At 41.0% G+C, this 13,953-nt stretch overlaps 1 protein-coding gene across 1 annotated transcript; it reads left to right on the top strand.

Moving 5' to 3' along the window:
• The first annotated feature begins 31 nt into the window (after positions 1-31).
• On the top strand, positions 32-13,953 carry LOC139376116 (myosin-6). The gene is made up of 39 exons (XM_071118318.1): positions 32-307; positions 409-448; positions 768-980; positions 1,262-1,405; positions 2,360-2,516; positions 2,646-2,673; positions 4,089-4,194; positions 4,285-4,377; positions 4,518-4,581; positions 4,678-4,776; positions 4,876-4,979; positions 5,094-5,232; positions 5,340-5,458; positions 5,578-5,727; positions 5,836-6,006; positions 6,107-6,416; positions 6,570-6,640; positions 6,722-6,927; positions 7,017-7,140; positions 7,283-7,419; positions 7,503-7,758; positions 7,866-8,108; positions 8,192-8,368; positions 8,482-8,627; positions 8,712-8,802; positions 8,904-9,293; positions 9,401-9,527; positions 9,649-9,767; positions 9,870-10,066; positions 10,329-10,512; positions 10,604-10,769; positions 10,862-10,986; positions 11,081-11,389; positions 11,503-11,706; positions 11,819-12,115; positions 12,214-12,318; positions 12,417-12,512; positions 12,612-12,746; positions 13,839-13,953. Exons 3-39 carry the CDS (start codon positions 780-782, stop codon positions 13,857-13,859), a joined length of 5,811 nt encoding a protein of 1,936 aa, XP_070974419.1. The 5' UTR covers positions 32-307; positions 409-448; positions 768-779; the 3' UTR covers positions 13,860-13,953.

Below are 13,953 nucleotides of genomic sequence, written 5' to 3'. Positions count from 1 at the left end.
ATTTAAAGATGGAGTTGACTTCCTCTCGCTGCTTGAATATATTTATGATTAACTACAACACTCCGCGAAGCACCTAATATGGAGCCTTCAGGGACACCGTCACTGATAAGACTACTTCTACCCGGGGATTTCTACAGTACATGGCTTTCTGAACACTCATTAACCCCCACCACCCTTGTACCCCAACCAAACACAGACACAATAACATTCCTGGCCCCTGAGATGCATATCCATATTTGGCAGAGAGGCTTCATTTATAAAGAGGACACATGGTCTGGACCACAATAGGCCACCATACTACTGCAAGGTAAGATGTGATGCTGGAGCTATAATCCTCCTTTTTGTGTGAAGAAGGTGAGTGCTAGAAAGGGTAAATATGGTTTAAAATGTGTGTTTTTGTTTCCACAGGACCATTACCTCCATCAGTCATCATAAAGGGGTTGGTGTGGTAAGGGCATTTCAACATCATGTCAGGGTGTTATTGATTCTGCATGAACCTTTGTTAAAATGTTTTATTTTAAATCAAGTCGTACTGTTTCAGAAATAATGCCTTAGAATCAATTGAATACACGGAAATCGGAAATTAAATAAAGTCATTCAAAATGAACAAAAGGAATTTTAAAAAATCTACAAAATTTTATTAAATTCTATTCTGTTATTTCAGTGATGCCTGATATAACATGGAATAAATGGAAACATGCAACAAATAGCTTTTTCATATCTTTAAATAAAAAATAAATAAGATTGATTTCCTCTCCTTTCTCTAGACACAGTAAATCATGGGAGACGCTCATATGGCAGAGTTCGGGCCCGCAGCCCCTTACTTGAGGAAGTCAGACAGGGAGCGTCTGGAGGCCCAGACCCGTCCCTTCGACATGAAGAAGGAATGCTTTGTGCCTGACACCGAAGTGGAATTTGTGAAGGCTTCCATCACCAGCAGAGATGGTGACAAAGTCACCGCTGACACTGCGAATGGGAAGGTTAGTAAGCTGTGAGAGAGCTGCTCAACCAGGACAACTAGTGATGATAAGATTATATTTGAACAAAACATGACTTTATATGTAATATTACAACAATTATGCCAGAAACTACTGGATCTAAACACTTGTGTGTTACATTTACTGTAAAAAAATATATAATTGTGAAATCTAAATATCTAATATTCCTTTTTCATGTACTGTTGGTGAACAACTGTTTTAAAATGACTGACAAATAGTTCAACAGTACTTGCTTTTGTGACTCTGATAATTTCTTTTTACAGACTGTGACCGTGAAGGACTGTGATGTCCACCCTCAGAACCCGCCAAAGTTTGATAAAATTGAAGACATGGCGATGTTTACCTTCCTTCATGAGCCAGCTGTGCTGTTCAACCTCAAAGAGCGTTATGCAGCATGGATGATCTACGTGAGTTCACACATGCTGGATTTTTTTCTCCATTTCTTAACACTGTGGAATGAAACAAAGTAGATATTCTGACCTGAACATTTATTATCTCTAATAAATCAAAATTCAATTGAATAGTCTATCAGCCAAACACCCAACAAGCATTTTTTTTAAACCATGTTTTTGATATTTGCCACGTTTTTGGTATTCTTAAGACTCATACAGAGAATTCAGAAAGTATTCAGACCCCTTCCCCTTTTCCACATTTTGTTACATTACAGCCTTATTCTAAAATGGATTACATTTTTACAAATTTGTCATCAATCTACACACAATACCCCATAAAAAAGAAAAAAAAAACATTATTTACACAAGTATTCAGACCCTTTGCTATGAGACTTGAAATTGAGCTCAGGTGCACCCTGTTTCCATTGATCATCTTTGAGATGTTTCTACAACTTGATTGGAGTCCACCTGTGGTAAATTCAATTGATTGAACGGGAGAAACTCCCCAAATACAGGTGTATCATGCTTATAGCGTCATACCCAAGAAGACTCGAGGCTGTAATCGCTGCAAAAGGTTCTTCAACAAAGTACTGAGTAAAGGGTCTGAATACTTATGTAATGCTATATTTCTGTATTATTATTATTATTATATTTTTGACATTTCTAAAAACCTGTTTTTGCTTTGTCATTATGGGGCATTGTGTGTAGATTGGTGAGGGGGGAAAAATGATTCAATACATTTTAGAACAAGGCTGTAACGTAACAAAATGTGGAAAAAGTCAATGGGTCTGAATACTTTCCGAATGCACTGTATACCCAACCGATCTTAGATTCAACTGCACAACAATCTGGTTAGGCCAAGAATTCACAATAATAAATGTAGGCCTAATATCATACTCTGTATTTGATCAAACTCTATTAAATATGTTCTTTCAGTTCTTCTATTTTGACTCCTTCCTGTTTCTACAGACCTACTCCGGGCTGTTCTGTGTCACTGTCAACCCCTACAAGTGGCTGCCAGTATATAACCAGGAGGTGGTCTCAGCCTACAGAGGCAAGAAGAGGAGTGAAGCTCCTCCTCACATCTTTTCTATCTCCGATAACGCCTATCAGTACATGCTGACAGGTAAACTCACTAAGATGACTTAGAGAATCTTATTCAACTTTCACCCAAAAGATATTCAAACATTACGGTACTAATAATAGTATATTCTTTCTAAAAAAAATTGTGACCATGTCCTTATATCTATTTCAGACAGGGAGAACCAATCCATTCTTATCACGTGAGTTTTCTCTCCTTTTCATCAAGCTGAATTTGTATATTTTATAGGTCTTACATTGCCTGGCAGTGACATCAAAGTGTTGCTACTGTATAGAAGCTTAATGTGGCTGTATGCTGTCATAAATGGATGGATTAATTGGAAAGTATTGCACTGACAAACCAATGACATGTACATATTTGTGTTATTTTAACTACCTCAATTTGGACTGTTGTGTTGATACATCTGATTAACAGTGGATAAAGCATGCACTTTGAATTTAGTGACAGGCATCCTGTGATTCCTGATAAGAAGGAACTTAAAAAAACATTGAAGCCTGGTTGGGGGCTGAGGGCATATTAATGTTGAACAGTCAGTACATGCCAGTATTGGTGGATAGAGGCAATATTAATGGTGATATGACGGGCCATGGCTTTTCACAAAAGCTGGCACGGTCTTACTTAGCTCACCAATTGAAAAGGACTTGGCTGAGATCAATGAGATTGAGCATCCACACTAAAATAAAAGCACATAGAGCTAACATTGTGTTTGCATTGGACTTCTTGCTCTTGTTTGATGTTGGGCGTCAGGAGTAAAGTGATATTATATCTTGAAAACTTGAATGTTGACATGCAACATTTGTGGGATTGTATCAAAAGTAGACTAATGAAGAATATACAATATTTTTTTCTTCGTATGGCTGGTTTTTAGGGGATGAGGGAATAAATGAGTGAGCTAAATTGTTGCACTTTAGGGTGTAGCTCTGCTGGTAGAGCATGGCTCAGCTGGTAGAGCATGGCTCAGCTGGTAGGGCATGGCTCAGCTGGTAGGGCATGGCTCAGCTGGTAGGGCATGGCTCAGCTGGTAGGGCATGGCTCAGCTGGTAGGGCATGGCTCAGCTGGTAGAGCATGGCTCAGCTGGTAGAGCATGGCTCAGTTGGTAGAGCATGGCTCAGTTGGTAGGGTATGGCTCAGTTGGTAGAGCATGGCTCTGTTGGTAGAGCATGGCTCAGTTGGTAGAGCATGGCTCAGTTGGTAGAGCATGGCTCAGTTGGTAGAGCATGGCTACGTTGGTAGAGCATGGCTCAGCTGGTAGAGCATGCCGCTTGCAACACCTGGGTTGTGGCTTCGATTTCCAGGGGACTAGACTGAAAAAAGTATGAAAATGTATGCACTCACTGCTGTAAATCACTCTGGATAAGAGCGTCTGCTGAATGACTAAAATACAAATGTAAAATGTACAGCATTCTGATTGTTCTGGAATCTTTTTTAATCAGTCAGAAGACAGCCTTGAACCAAGTTATTAGTTTAATTTATTTCATGGTGCATCTATGTTCAGTTCTAAAGCCTGGCCATTTGAGTGTGAATTTTGCATTTTGAGATACTTTCCATTTGTTTTGAGCCTATTTTACTGTTATATACTGTATTTGTATCCTCAGCGGAGAATCTGGTGCTGGGAAGACTGTCAACACCAAGAGAGTCATTCAATACTACGCCAGTATTGCAGCTGTAGGAGGAAAGAAGGACACAGCCTCTGAGAAAAAGGTTAGCTTGTTGAATAAACAGATAACATGTTCTCTAATGGCACTTTACCCTTCATTACTGTAATCAGAGCACTGCTCTGAATACTTCCAGGGGACTTTGGAGGATCAAATCATCCAGGCTAACCCAGCTCTGGAGGCATTTGGTAACGCCAAGACCATTAGAAATGACAACTCTTCAAGATTCGTAAGTTTCTGTCCACAGACCATTGTGATCACACTACCATTGAAAACTTACAACATATGATACAATGCACATAATATACTCACTATGTATGTTAATTGTATGTCAAAATGAATGATTGGTTCTCTTTAACTTTTATTCAGGGCAAATTCATCCGAATTCATTTTGCTGCTAGTGGAAAGCTAGCCTCCGCAGACATTGAGACCTGTAAGGAATATTCAAATCAACTACCAACTATTCTCATATATACAATAATGTTAAACTGCTTCCTTCAATGAACTTTTCCGCCTTGCATTTTTACAGATCTGTTAGAGAAGTCCCGTGTGACTTTCCAGCTCAAGGCTGAGAGAGACTATCACATTTTCTACCAGATTCTGTCCCAAAGGAAACCAGAGTTGCTCGGTAAATAAAGAATACTGTCATCCACGTACTAACTAAAACATATCCTTGCTCGGACCTCACTGGATTTGACCGAATCTGACATTTCTGTTTGCTTTTCAGAGATGATGCTCATCACCAACAACCCCTATGACTACCAATTCATCTCCCAAGGAGAGACAACTGTAGCCTCCATCGACGATGGTGATGAGTTGTGTGCCACTGATGTGAGTAAATATCAATGGTTGGTTCATCTGGTGCCATATCTGTTTTAACTAGATTACGTTCATGTATTTATTGGTGCACTGGTAGCATACTATCTCTCTCTTTTTCTAATTTAGGAAGCTTTTGATGTCCTGGGCTTCACTCAGGAGGAGAAGAATGGCATTTACAAGCTGACTGGTGCTATCATGCACTATGGCAACATGAAGTTCAAGCTGAAACAGCGCGAGGAGCAGGCAGAGGCTGATGGCACTGAGGGTGAGGGGGACTTCATTAAGAAAACGAACCTCGGTGTTGATGACACATCTTAAAGACAGTACGTTAACAAATATTCTAATGTATCATTTCATTTGATTTATCCTAAGATGCTGACAAAGTGTCATATCTGATGGGCCTGAACTCTGCTGACCTCATCAAGGGTCTCTGTCACCCAAGGGTCAAAGTAGGGAACGAGTGGGTCACCAAGGGGCAAACTGTCCAACAGGTGAGCCAGAAATAACGTATAACAAAGATCTGAAAACACGAAGAACTCAGAGCTCAATGTTAATCAGGCAAGGTTCATAACCATTACAATAATGTTTTTTTTCTTCTATTTCATTAAAGGTGAACTATTCCATTGGTGCACTGTCAAAGTCAGTGTATGAAAAGATGTTCCTCTGGATGGTGGTGAGAATCAACCAATCCTTGGACACCAAGCAGCCTCGCCAGTACTTCATTGGTGTATTGGACATCGCTGGGTTTGAGATCTTTGATGTGAGCTGAAGTGATATTCAATATGATACTTGAATCCCTTTTTTTTTTACCTCAATCTATTAGTGCTACTTTACAAGTTGTAAAACTAAGTTCACCTTTCTGCTGCAGTACAACACCTTCGAGCAGCTCTGCATCAACTTCACCAATGAAAAGCTGCAACAGTTTTTCAACCACCACATGTTTGTGCTGGAGCAAGAGGAGTACAAGAAAGAGGGAATTGAATGGGAGTTCATTGACTTTGGCATGGACTTGCAGGCTTGCATTGACCTTATTGAAAAGGTAAGGAATTATTATGTTTTTCAATAAGACAAGTGCACCTACACACATCTAAATGTTATCAGGTCATCAGTCACACTGCTCATATTTGTCTTCCCCTCAGCCAATGGGTATCATGTCCATCCTTGAAGAGGAGTGCATGTTCCCCAAGGCCAGCGATGCTACCTTTAAATCCAAGCTTTACGACAACCATCTTGGAAAATCCAACAACTTCCAGAAGCCCAGGCTTATGAAAGGGAAACCAGAGGCTCATTTCTCCCTGATTCACTATGCTGGTACTGTGGACTACAATATTTTCAACTGGCTGGTAAAGAACAAGGATCCACTGAATGAGACTGTGGTCGGACTGTTCCAGAAGTCTAACCTCAAATTGTTGACCGTGCTCTTCCAGAATTATGCTGGAACAGATGCTGGTATGCAAATTACTTTTTATTTTTTTATATATATAAACCAGTTCTGAAAGCACCTAGATCAGTCCTTTTCAATAGGCATTGTCCCAGTCAAATAAACCTAATAAGATAAAGTACATTTTGAAGACGTTATTTTATATCCATTGTACTTCTCAGCTGATGATAGCAAGGCAAGTGGAAAGAAGAAGAAGGGATCATCTTTTCAGACTGTGTCTGCCTTGCACAGGGTGAGTATGAAAAACACATCAAACGGTGGTGTCTATTTATTCACATTTACAGTTACATGCATGGCTTTATTGCTTCTACAGGAAAACCTGAACAAGCTGATGACCAACTTGAGGTCCACTCACCCTCACTTTGTGCGCTGCATCATCCCCAATGAGACCAAGACTCCTGGGGCCATGGAGAATCCTCTGGTCATGCACCAGCTGCGCTGTAACGGTGTGCTGGAAGGCATCAGGATCTGCAGAAAAGGCTTCCCCAATAGGGTCCTGTATGGAGACTTCAAGCAGAGGTATACAATACATAGGTTCAACTGAATTGGGAAACAGGTCCTCTTTTGTAATATGTATTATGTTCAAGACTATGTAATACTTCAAATAGATACCGTATCCTGAATCCTGCTGCCATCCCCGAAGGACAGTTTATTGACAGCAAGAAAGGAGCTGAGAAATTACTTGGGTCTTTGGATATTGATCACACTCAATACAGATTTGGACACACTAAGGTATAACTTTTATAAGGATGATCATGCACAATATACATATATTCCGATGAAGAAGCAAATGTTATTAATTCATTCAACAGTATGGGTTCATTCTGTATATAGGGAGGGAATTTAGATATGCTCTACTTGAAATCCCTTGAAGGTGTTCTTCAAGGCTGGTCTACTTGGTCAGCTGGAGGAGATGAGAGATGACCGTTTGTCCCTCATTATCACTGGAATCCAGTCCAGAGCACGCGGTCTGCTGGCTAGAGCTGAATTCCAGAAGATTGTTGAACGAAGGTAAGCATAAACAGTCACAAATATTGAATTCACATTGTAGTTCCATGCAATATCTGCTAAAATATATTTGTAATTGTTCACAGAGATGCATTACTTGTGATCCAATGGAATGTACGTGCCTTCATGGGGGTCAAGAATTGGCCCTGGATGAAGCTATTCTTTAAGATCAAGCCTCTGCTGAAATCTGCTGAGTCTGAGAAGGAGATGGCCAACATGAAGGAAGAGTTCTTGAAGCTGAAAGAGGCTTATGCAAAGTCTGAGGCTCGCAGGAAGGAACTAGAGGAGAAAATGGTCTCTCTTCTCCAAGAGAAAAATGACTTACAGCTTTCAGTTCAGGCGGTGAGTTAAATGTATCATCCCATAAATGAAGTAACATGCATCAGAATTGTGATCCTTGCAAAAATACTTGAAAATTGTCATTAAGCTAATGAAACCTTTCAACATAGGAGCAAGATAATCTTTGCGATGCTGAGGAAAGATGTGAACAACTGATCAAACACAAGATTCAGTTGGAAGCTAAATCCAAAGAGCTGACTGAGAGACTGGAGGATGAAGAGGAGATGAATGCAGAACTGACGGCCAAGAAGAGGAAACTGGAGGACGAGTGCTCTGAGATAAAGAAGGACATTGATGACCTGGAGCTCACTCTGGCTAAAGTGGAGAAGGAGAAGCACGCCACAGAGAACAAGGTCACTATCACCTCCATATTTATAAAACATATACAAACTGTGTTTATGTTGTTGTTTGCTCAACCTTCACTTCCTATTCACAGGTGAAGAACCTGACTGAGGAAATGGCAGCTCTGGATGAAATCATTGCCAAGCTGACCAAGGAGAAGAAAGCTCTCCAGGAGGCTCATCAGCAAACACTGGACGACCTGCAGAGTGAGGAAGACAAAGTCAACACTCTAACAAAGGCAAAGGCTAAGCTGGAGCAACAAGTTGATGACGTAAGTGCTTGATGTTGTATTGCGAGCACTAAAGGATAGAAACACAGCATTCGTGTAGCCATCAGAAGTTGACTGGATAAAACAGTAGTGAGTTTTATGTTGATGTTCCCCAGCTTGAGGGTTCTCTGGAGCAAGAGAAGAAGGTCCGTATGGATCTTGAAAGAGCCAAGAGGAAGCTCGAGGGAGACTTGAAGTTGACCCAGGAAAGTCTAATGGACCTGGAGAATGATAAACAGCAACTAGAGGAACGTCTTAAGAAGTAAGTTAAAACATTTTTTTCCAGTTTATATCATTCATGCCTATATTTGTTAATTTGCAACAAAAAAATGCCTTTCGGCCACAGGAAAGACTTTGAGGTCAGCCAGCTGAACAGTAAAATAGAAGATGAGCAAGCAGCTAACATTCAGCTGCAGAAGAAACTAAAGGAGCTTCAGGTAATGAATCATGTGCAATTGAATGTGTAACCATGAAAATACACATTACTTTGACTTAAGTCACCTCAAAAGAATCTTACAATCTTTTTCCCCCTCGCTAGGCTCGTATTGAGGAGCTGGAGGAAGAACTCGAGGCAGAAAGAGCTGCCCGAGCCAAGGTGGAGAAGCAAAGAGCAGACTTGGCCAGAGAGCTGGAGGACATCAGTGAGAGGCTGGAGGAGGCTGGTGGAGCCACATCTGTCCAGATTGAGATGAACAAGAAGAGGGAGAATGAGTTCCTGAAGCTCCGCAGAGACCTTGAAGAGGCCACTCTGCAGCACGAGGCTACAGCTGCCACACTCAGGAAAAAACAAGCTGACAGTGTCGCTGACCTTGGGGAACAAATAGACAATTTGCAGAGAGTGAAGCAGAAACTGGAGAAGGAGAAGAGCGAGCTCAGGCTTGAACTTGATGATGTTGTCTCCAACATGGAACATATTGTGAAGTCCAAGGTATGGCCCCATTTCATTATCTGGTCTTTATGTTTCTCATCAAATGTGATGCATGATGGATTATTTAAAAACTCACATTTGCCTTTATATCATGCACTTTATTTCAGACCAATTTAGAGAAGGCATGCAGGACCTTGGAAGATCAGATGAGTGAATATCGGGCAAAGTATGAGGAGGGCATGCGCAGTATCAATGACTTCAGCATGTGTAAAGCTAGGCTGCAGACAGAGAATGGTAAGTTTGTTATCTCGTATGACAAATGATTGTCAATATTAGAAAATAATGCCTTCCTCCACACGGAGGAGGAACAAGGCGGTGGAATTGTTCATAACAATTTCATAATTTACTTCACTAGGGGAGCTTTCCAGGCAGCTTGAGGAGAAGGACTCCCTTGTATCTCAGCTAAGTAGAGGGAAGCTGTCCTACACTCAGCAGATTGAGGACCTCAAAAGACAACTGGAGGAGGAAACAAAGGTGAGAGATAAATATGTTCACCCAAAGCTATATAATATACTGTATTCTATCACGTCATCCTTAGCTAATGATACAAAATGTGTGAAAATATTTGTGCTCCAGGCAAAGAATGCACTAGCCCATGCAGTGCAATCTGCTCGACATGATGGTGACCTGCTCCGAGAGCAGTATGAGGAGGAGCAGGAGGCCAAGGCTGAGCTACAGCGTGGCATGTCCAAGGCTAACTCTGAGGTGGCTCAGTGGAGAACAAAGTACGAGACCGATGCCATTCAGAGGACTGAGGAGCTGGAGGAAGCCAAGTAAGAAATCATGGCAGTCATTTATTCACTCTTTCACTCAAATGTTCTCCAAAGAAAGACTCTGTTTCTCTTCTAGCAGATAGGCTTTCTGTTTGTGTTATGTTTCTTCTACAATGTAAGACGAACAAAAAGTTTGTCTGATAGCTGACCACGCAGCTATTAGTAGGGAGGTGAAGTATCATCAAAGGTTAATTTACCTATGAAGCAAAACAAATGTCACTGCTGGCACTAAATATCTCCTGTTTATTATTCTTTAATCCAGGAAGAAACTGGCTCAGCGTCTGCAGGATGCGGAAGAAGCTGTGGAGGCAGTGAACGCCAAGTGTTCCTCCCTGGAGAAGACCAAACACAGACTGCAGAATGAGATTGAAGATCTCATGGTGGATGTGGAACGGTCTAATGCTGCTGCTGCTGCTCTGGACAAGAAACAAAGAAACTTTGACAAAGTAAACTCTTTAAGCCATAGATAAATATGCTAAATTATAGGTTCATGATCCTTTCTTTCAAATGACATTTTTGTTTGATTGCTTCCAACAGGTTCTGTCTGAGTGGAAGCAGAAGTATGAGGAGTCTCAGTGTGAGCTAGAGAGCTCACAGAAAGAGGCCAGGTCTCTGAGCACTGAACTCTTCAAGCTGAAGAACTCCTATGAGGAAACTTTGGATCAGCTCGAGACAATGAAGAGGGAGAACAAGAACCTCCAAGGTAAGCTGTCAAGCTATCAGTACAGGGAGGTATATATTTAATTAATGTCAACACAGCAATCTAAATTCCACTGTATGGCCTTAACCTCACAGAGGAGATTTCCGACCTTACTGAGCAACTTGGTGAAGGAGGAAAGAGCATCCACGAGCTGGAGAAAATAAGGAAACAGCTGGAACAGGAGAAAAGTGAGATCCAATCTGCTCTGGAGGAAGCTGAGGTAGGTTCCCTCTGTCCAGAATCAAGTCATAATATATTATACATACTTATACTGTATGCCTTTATAATAAACCTGAACCATTATGATCTAACAGGCTTCTCTGGAACATGAGGAGGGTAAGATTCTGAGAGCCCAGCTAGAGTTTAATCAGGTAAAGGCTGATATTGAGCGCAAGCTGACTGAGAAGGACGAGGAGATGGAGCAGTCCAAGAGGAATCTGCAGAGGGCCATTGATACCCTGCAGAGCTCTCTTGAGGCAGAGTGCCGGAGCAGGACTGAGGCCCTCAGACTGAAAAAGAAGATGGAGGGAGACCTCAATGAGATGGAAATCCAGCTCAGCCAATCCAACAGGCAGGCATCAGAGGCCCAGAAACAGCTAAAGAGTGTTCATGCTCATCTGAAGGTAAATTATTGTTGGTCTATATCTGGATAGGAGTGTTGGCTAAATGACTCAAATGTAAATGTAAATTTAATGAGCAATTGACTAATTCGTTATACAAATGTCTTCTCTTCTAGGATGCCCAACTCCAGTTAGATGACTCTCTTCGTTCCAATGATGATCTGAAAGAAAACATTGCCATTGTAGAGAGACGCAACAATCTGATGCAAGCAGAGCTGGAGGAGCTAAGAAGCTGTCTTGAACAGACTGAGAGAGGCCGCAAGCTAGCTGAGCAAGAGCTGCTGGACATCAGTGAGAGGGTGCAGCTGCTGCACTCACAGGTGTGAACATTGTTATTTAGGGTGCTTATTAATAGTATGCTACTGATGTATTGTACATTTCCTCTGGACTGTCCCACTGTTTAATAACAGTGGAAACATATTCCATCTGTAGAACACCAGCCTGCTGAACCAAAAGAAGAAGCTGGAGAGCGACACTAACCAGCTTCAGACTGAGGTGGAGGAGGCAGTCCAGGAGTGCAGAAATGCTGAAGAAAAGGCCAAGAAGGCCATTACTGATGCTGCCATGATGGCAGAGGAGTTGAAGAAGGAGCAGGACACCAGTTCTCACCTGGAGCGAATGAAGAAGAACATGGAGCAGACCATCAAGGACCTGCAGCACCGCTTGGATGAGGCTGAACAAATCGCCATGAAGGGGGGCAAGAAGCAGGTTCAGAAGCTGGAGAACAGGGTGAGTGTATGCTTTTTACAGTAGATGTACATACTGTGCATTAGAACCAATAATGGTCCCTGTTACATAGCGTAGATGTTATTTTTATGTTATGACAGGTGAGGGAGCTGGAGAATGAGGTCGAGGGTGAGCAGAAGAAGGGTGCTGATGCAATCAAAGGAATTCGTAAATATGAGAGGCGTATCAAGGAACTCACCTACCAGGTGATCTTTTATTTATATTGTTGTTACCATGACAGGCATGCATAGATGTGTGCTTTACATCTACTGACTGCTATTCGCTATGGCTTCTGTCTTTACAGACTGATGAGGACCGCAAGAATATGACCCGCCTCCAAGACCTTGTGGATAAGCTGCAACTGAAAGTGAAAGCCTACAAGAGATCTGCCGAGGAAGCTGTAAGTGTGGACTTACCTATAATATTGGGGATCTTTTGCTTGTATGATAGTATCGGTCTCTGCTTTTGCTGTGATGCTTGTTGTGTTTCCATGTCATAGGAGGAGCAAGCCAACAACCATCTGGGCAAGTTCCGCAAAATACAACATGAGCTGGACGAGGCTGAGGAAAGGGCCGACATCGCTGAGTCTCAGGTCAACAAGCTGCGTGCCAAGAGCCGTGATGTTGGTTCCAAGGTTAGTGAGGCTAAGTTAATTTTCTGATTCTTGAATATCTTAATTTTTGGTGTGCATAATATAATTATATAAAAAACAAGTGTTGTAATTCTAGTATTTCAATATCATAAAGCAAAAGTGGAAAGAAAAATGTTGTAAGTGACTATGTAAGCAGATGTAAACATTAATACTGAACAAGTCTAATTGGACCAAAAATAAAATCAGACCAAACCTGCATTCAAATATATTTTATTATAACAGTATTATCATAGTGCATCAGACTTTGTCAAGATAAAGCCTGTATTTGTCATATAGTATTTGTATTCTGTATTTGTAACGCTTGTTCGTAATAAGACTTTTAAGGCGAATTGGTGGTCAGTTGGTCAGTCAAAGTGATTCCAAATTACACTGTTTACAGTATTCTGTTATGATAGATGGTTCCCATCTTTAGGTCTAGGATAAGTCTACGCCTTTATATTGTGTTACTTACCTTGTGAAATGTTACTACAACATTTTAAAAGTAAATAGCATTTTAAAAGTACAAAGCCATCCAGTCTAACAGTTACAGTAAGTTATGTCCCTTGACACGTGGGCTTGGTTTAACCATAAATGATTGGTTAGTGATTGGATTAAGGAGGTAATGAGGATGTAGCTGAAGGCTCATCAACTGTTACACTTATGCGAAGTGACAAAATATAACAATCGGGGTAATTTATCAGTGTTTTAAAATGTATTAAGTGACACATCTAGGACCTTACATTGAATAATCCAGGACTTCAGATTTAGGACACATTTTCATCACTTTACATTTAATTGAACCTGCAATTGTATTATCACGGTTGTGAAATGAAAACACAGAATAGTTTTGGGAACTGTAAAAACCCACTATTACCATCTACTAGGTAGACTCCCTTCACAAGTAGATACTTTTCGTTTTCAGAAAGAGGAAGTGTTTGTTCATAGGCAGTAGTTTGAAAACAAAGACACTATTATATTGCTATGGTTTGATTGAATACAGTCTAGATGTCCACTGTATCTACATAAAGCTTGGCCAGTGCTTACCAATATCTTCTGATCTGTCTCTCTCTATTCCCTAATTCTTTATCATCACAGAAAGGGCACGATGAAGAGTGAAGCTCTCATATGGACCTCTGAAACCTTCTGCTGTGGTGAAGTCTATCCAAAGCCCTAAAGTAACTCTGTAGAATAAAGTCAAATCGCAATCAGA

This window comes from Oncorhynchus clarkii, chromosome 20, assembly GCF_045791955.1.
Source record: "Oncorhynchus clarkii lewisi isolate Uvic-CL-2024 chromosome 20, UVic_Ocla_1.0, whole genome shotgun sequence".
Taxonomy (NCBI): Eukaryota; Metazoa; Chordata; class Actinopteri; order Salmoniformes; family Salmonidae; genus Oncorhynchus; species Oncorhynchus clarkii.
Note: the sequence above shows the minus strand (reverse complement) of the source record. Positions and strands in the feature narration are given on the sequence as shown.

What these genes read in the sequence shown, in the direction of transcription:
- LOC139376116 (XM_071118318.1), top strand. Translation starts at nt 780, where the DNA reads ATGGGAGACGCTCATATGGCAGAGTTCGGGCCCGCAGCCCCTTACTTG. An exon ending in ACACAGCCTCTGAGAAAAAG is followed by an intron (nt 4,195 to 4,284) that starts GTTAGCTTGTTG and finishes GAATACTTCCAG; the next exon opens with GGGACTTTGGAGGATCAAAT. An exon ending in AACTGGAGGAGGAAACAAAG is followed by an intron (nt 9,768 to 9,869) that starts GTGAGAGATAAA and finishes TTTGTGCTCCAG; the next exon opens with GCAAAGAATGCACTAGCCCA.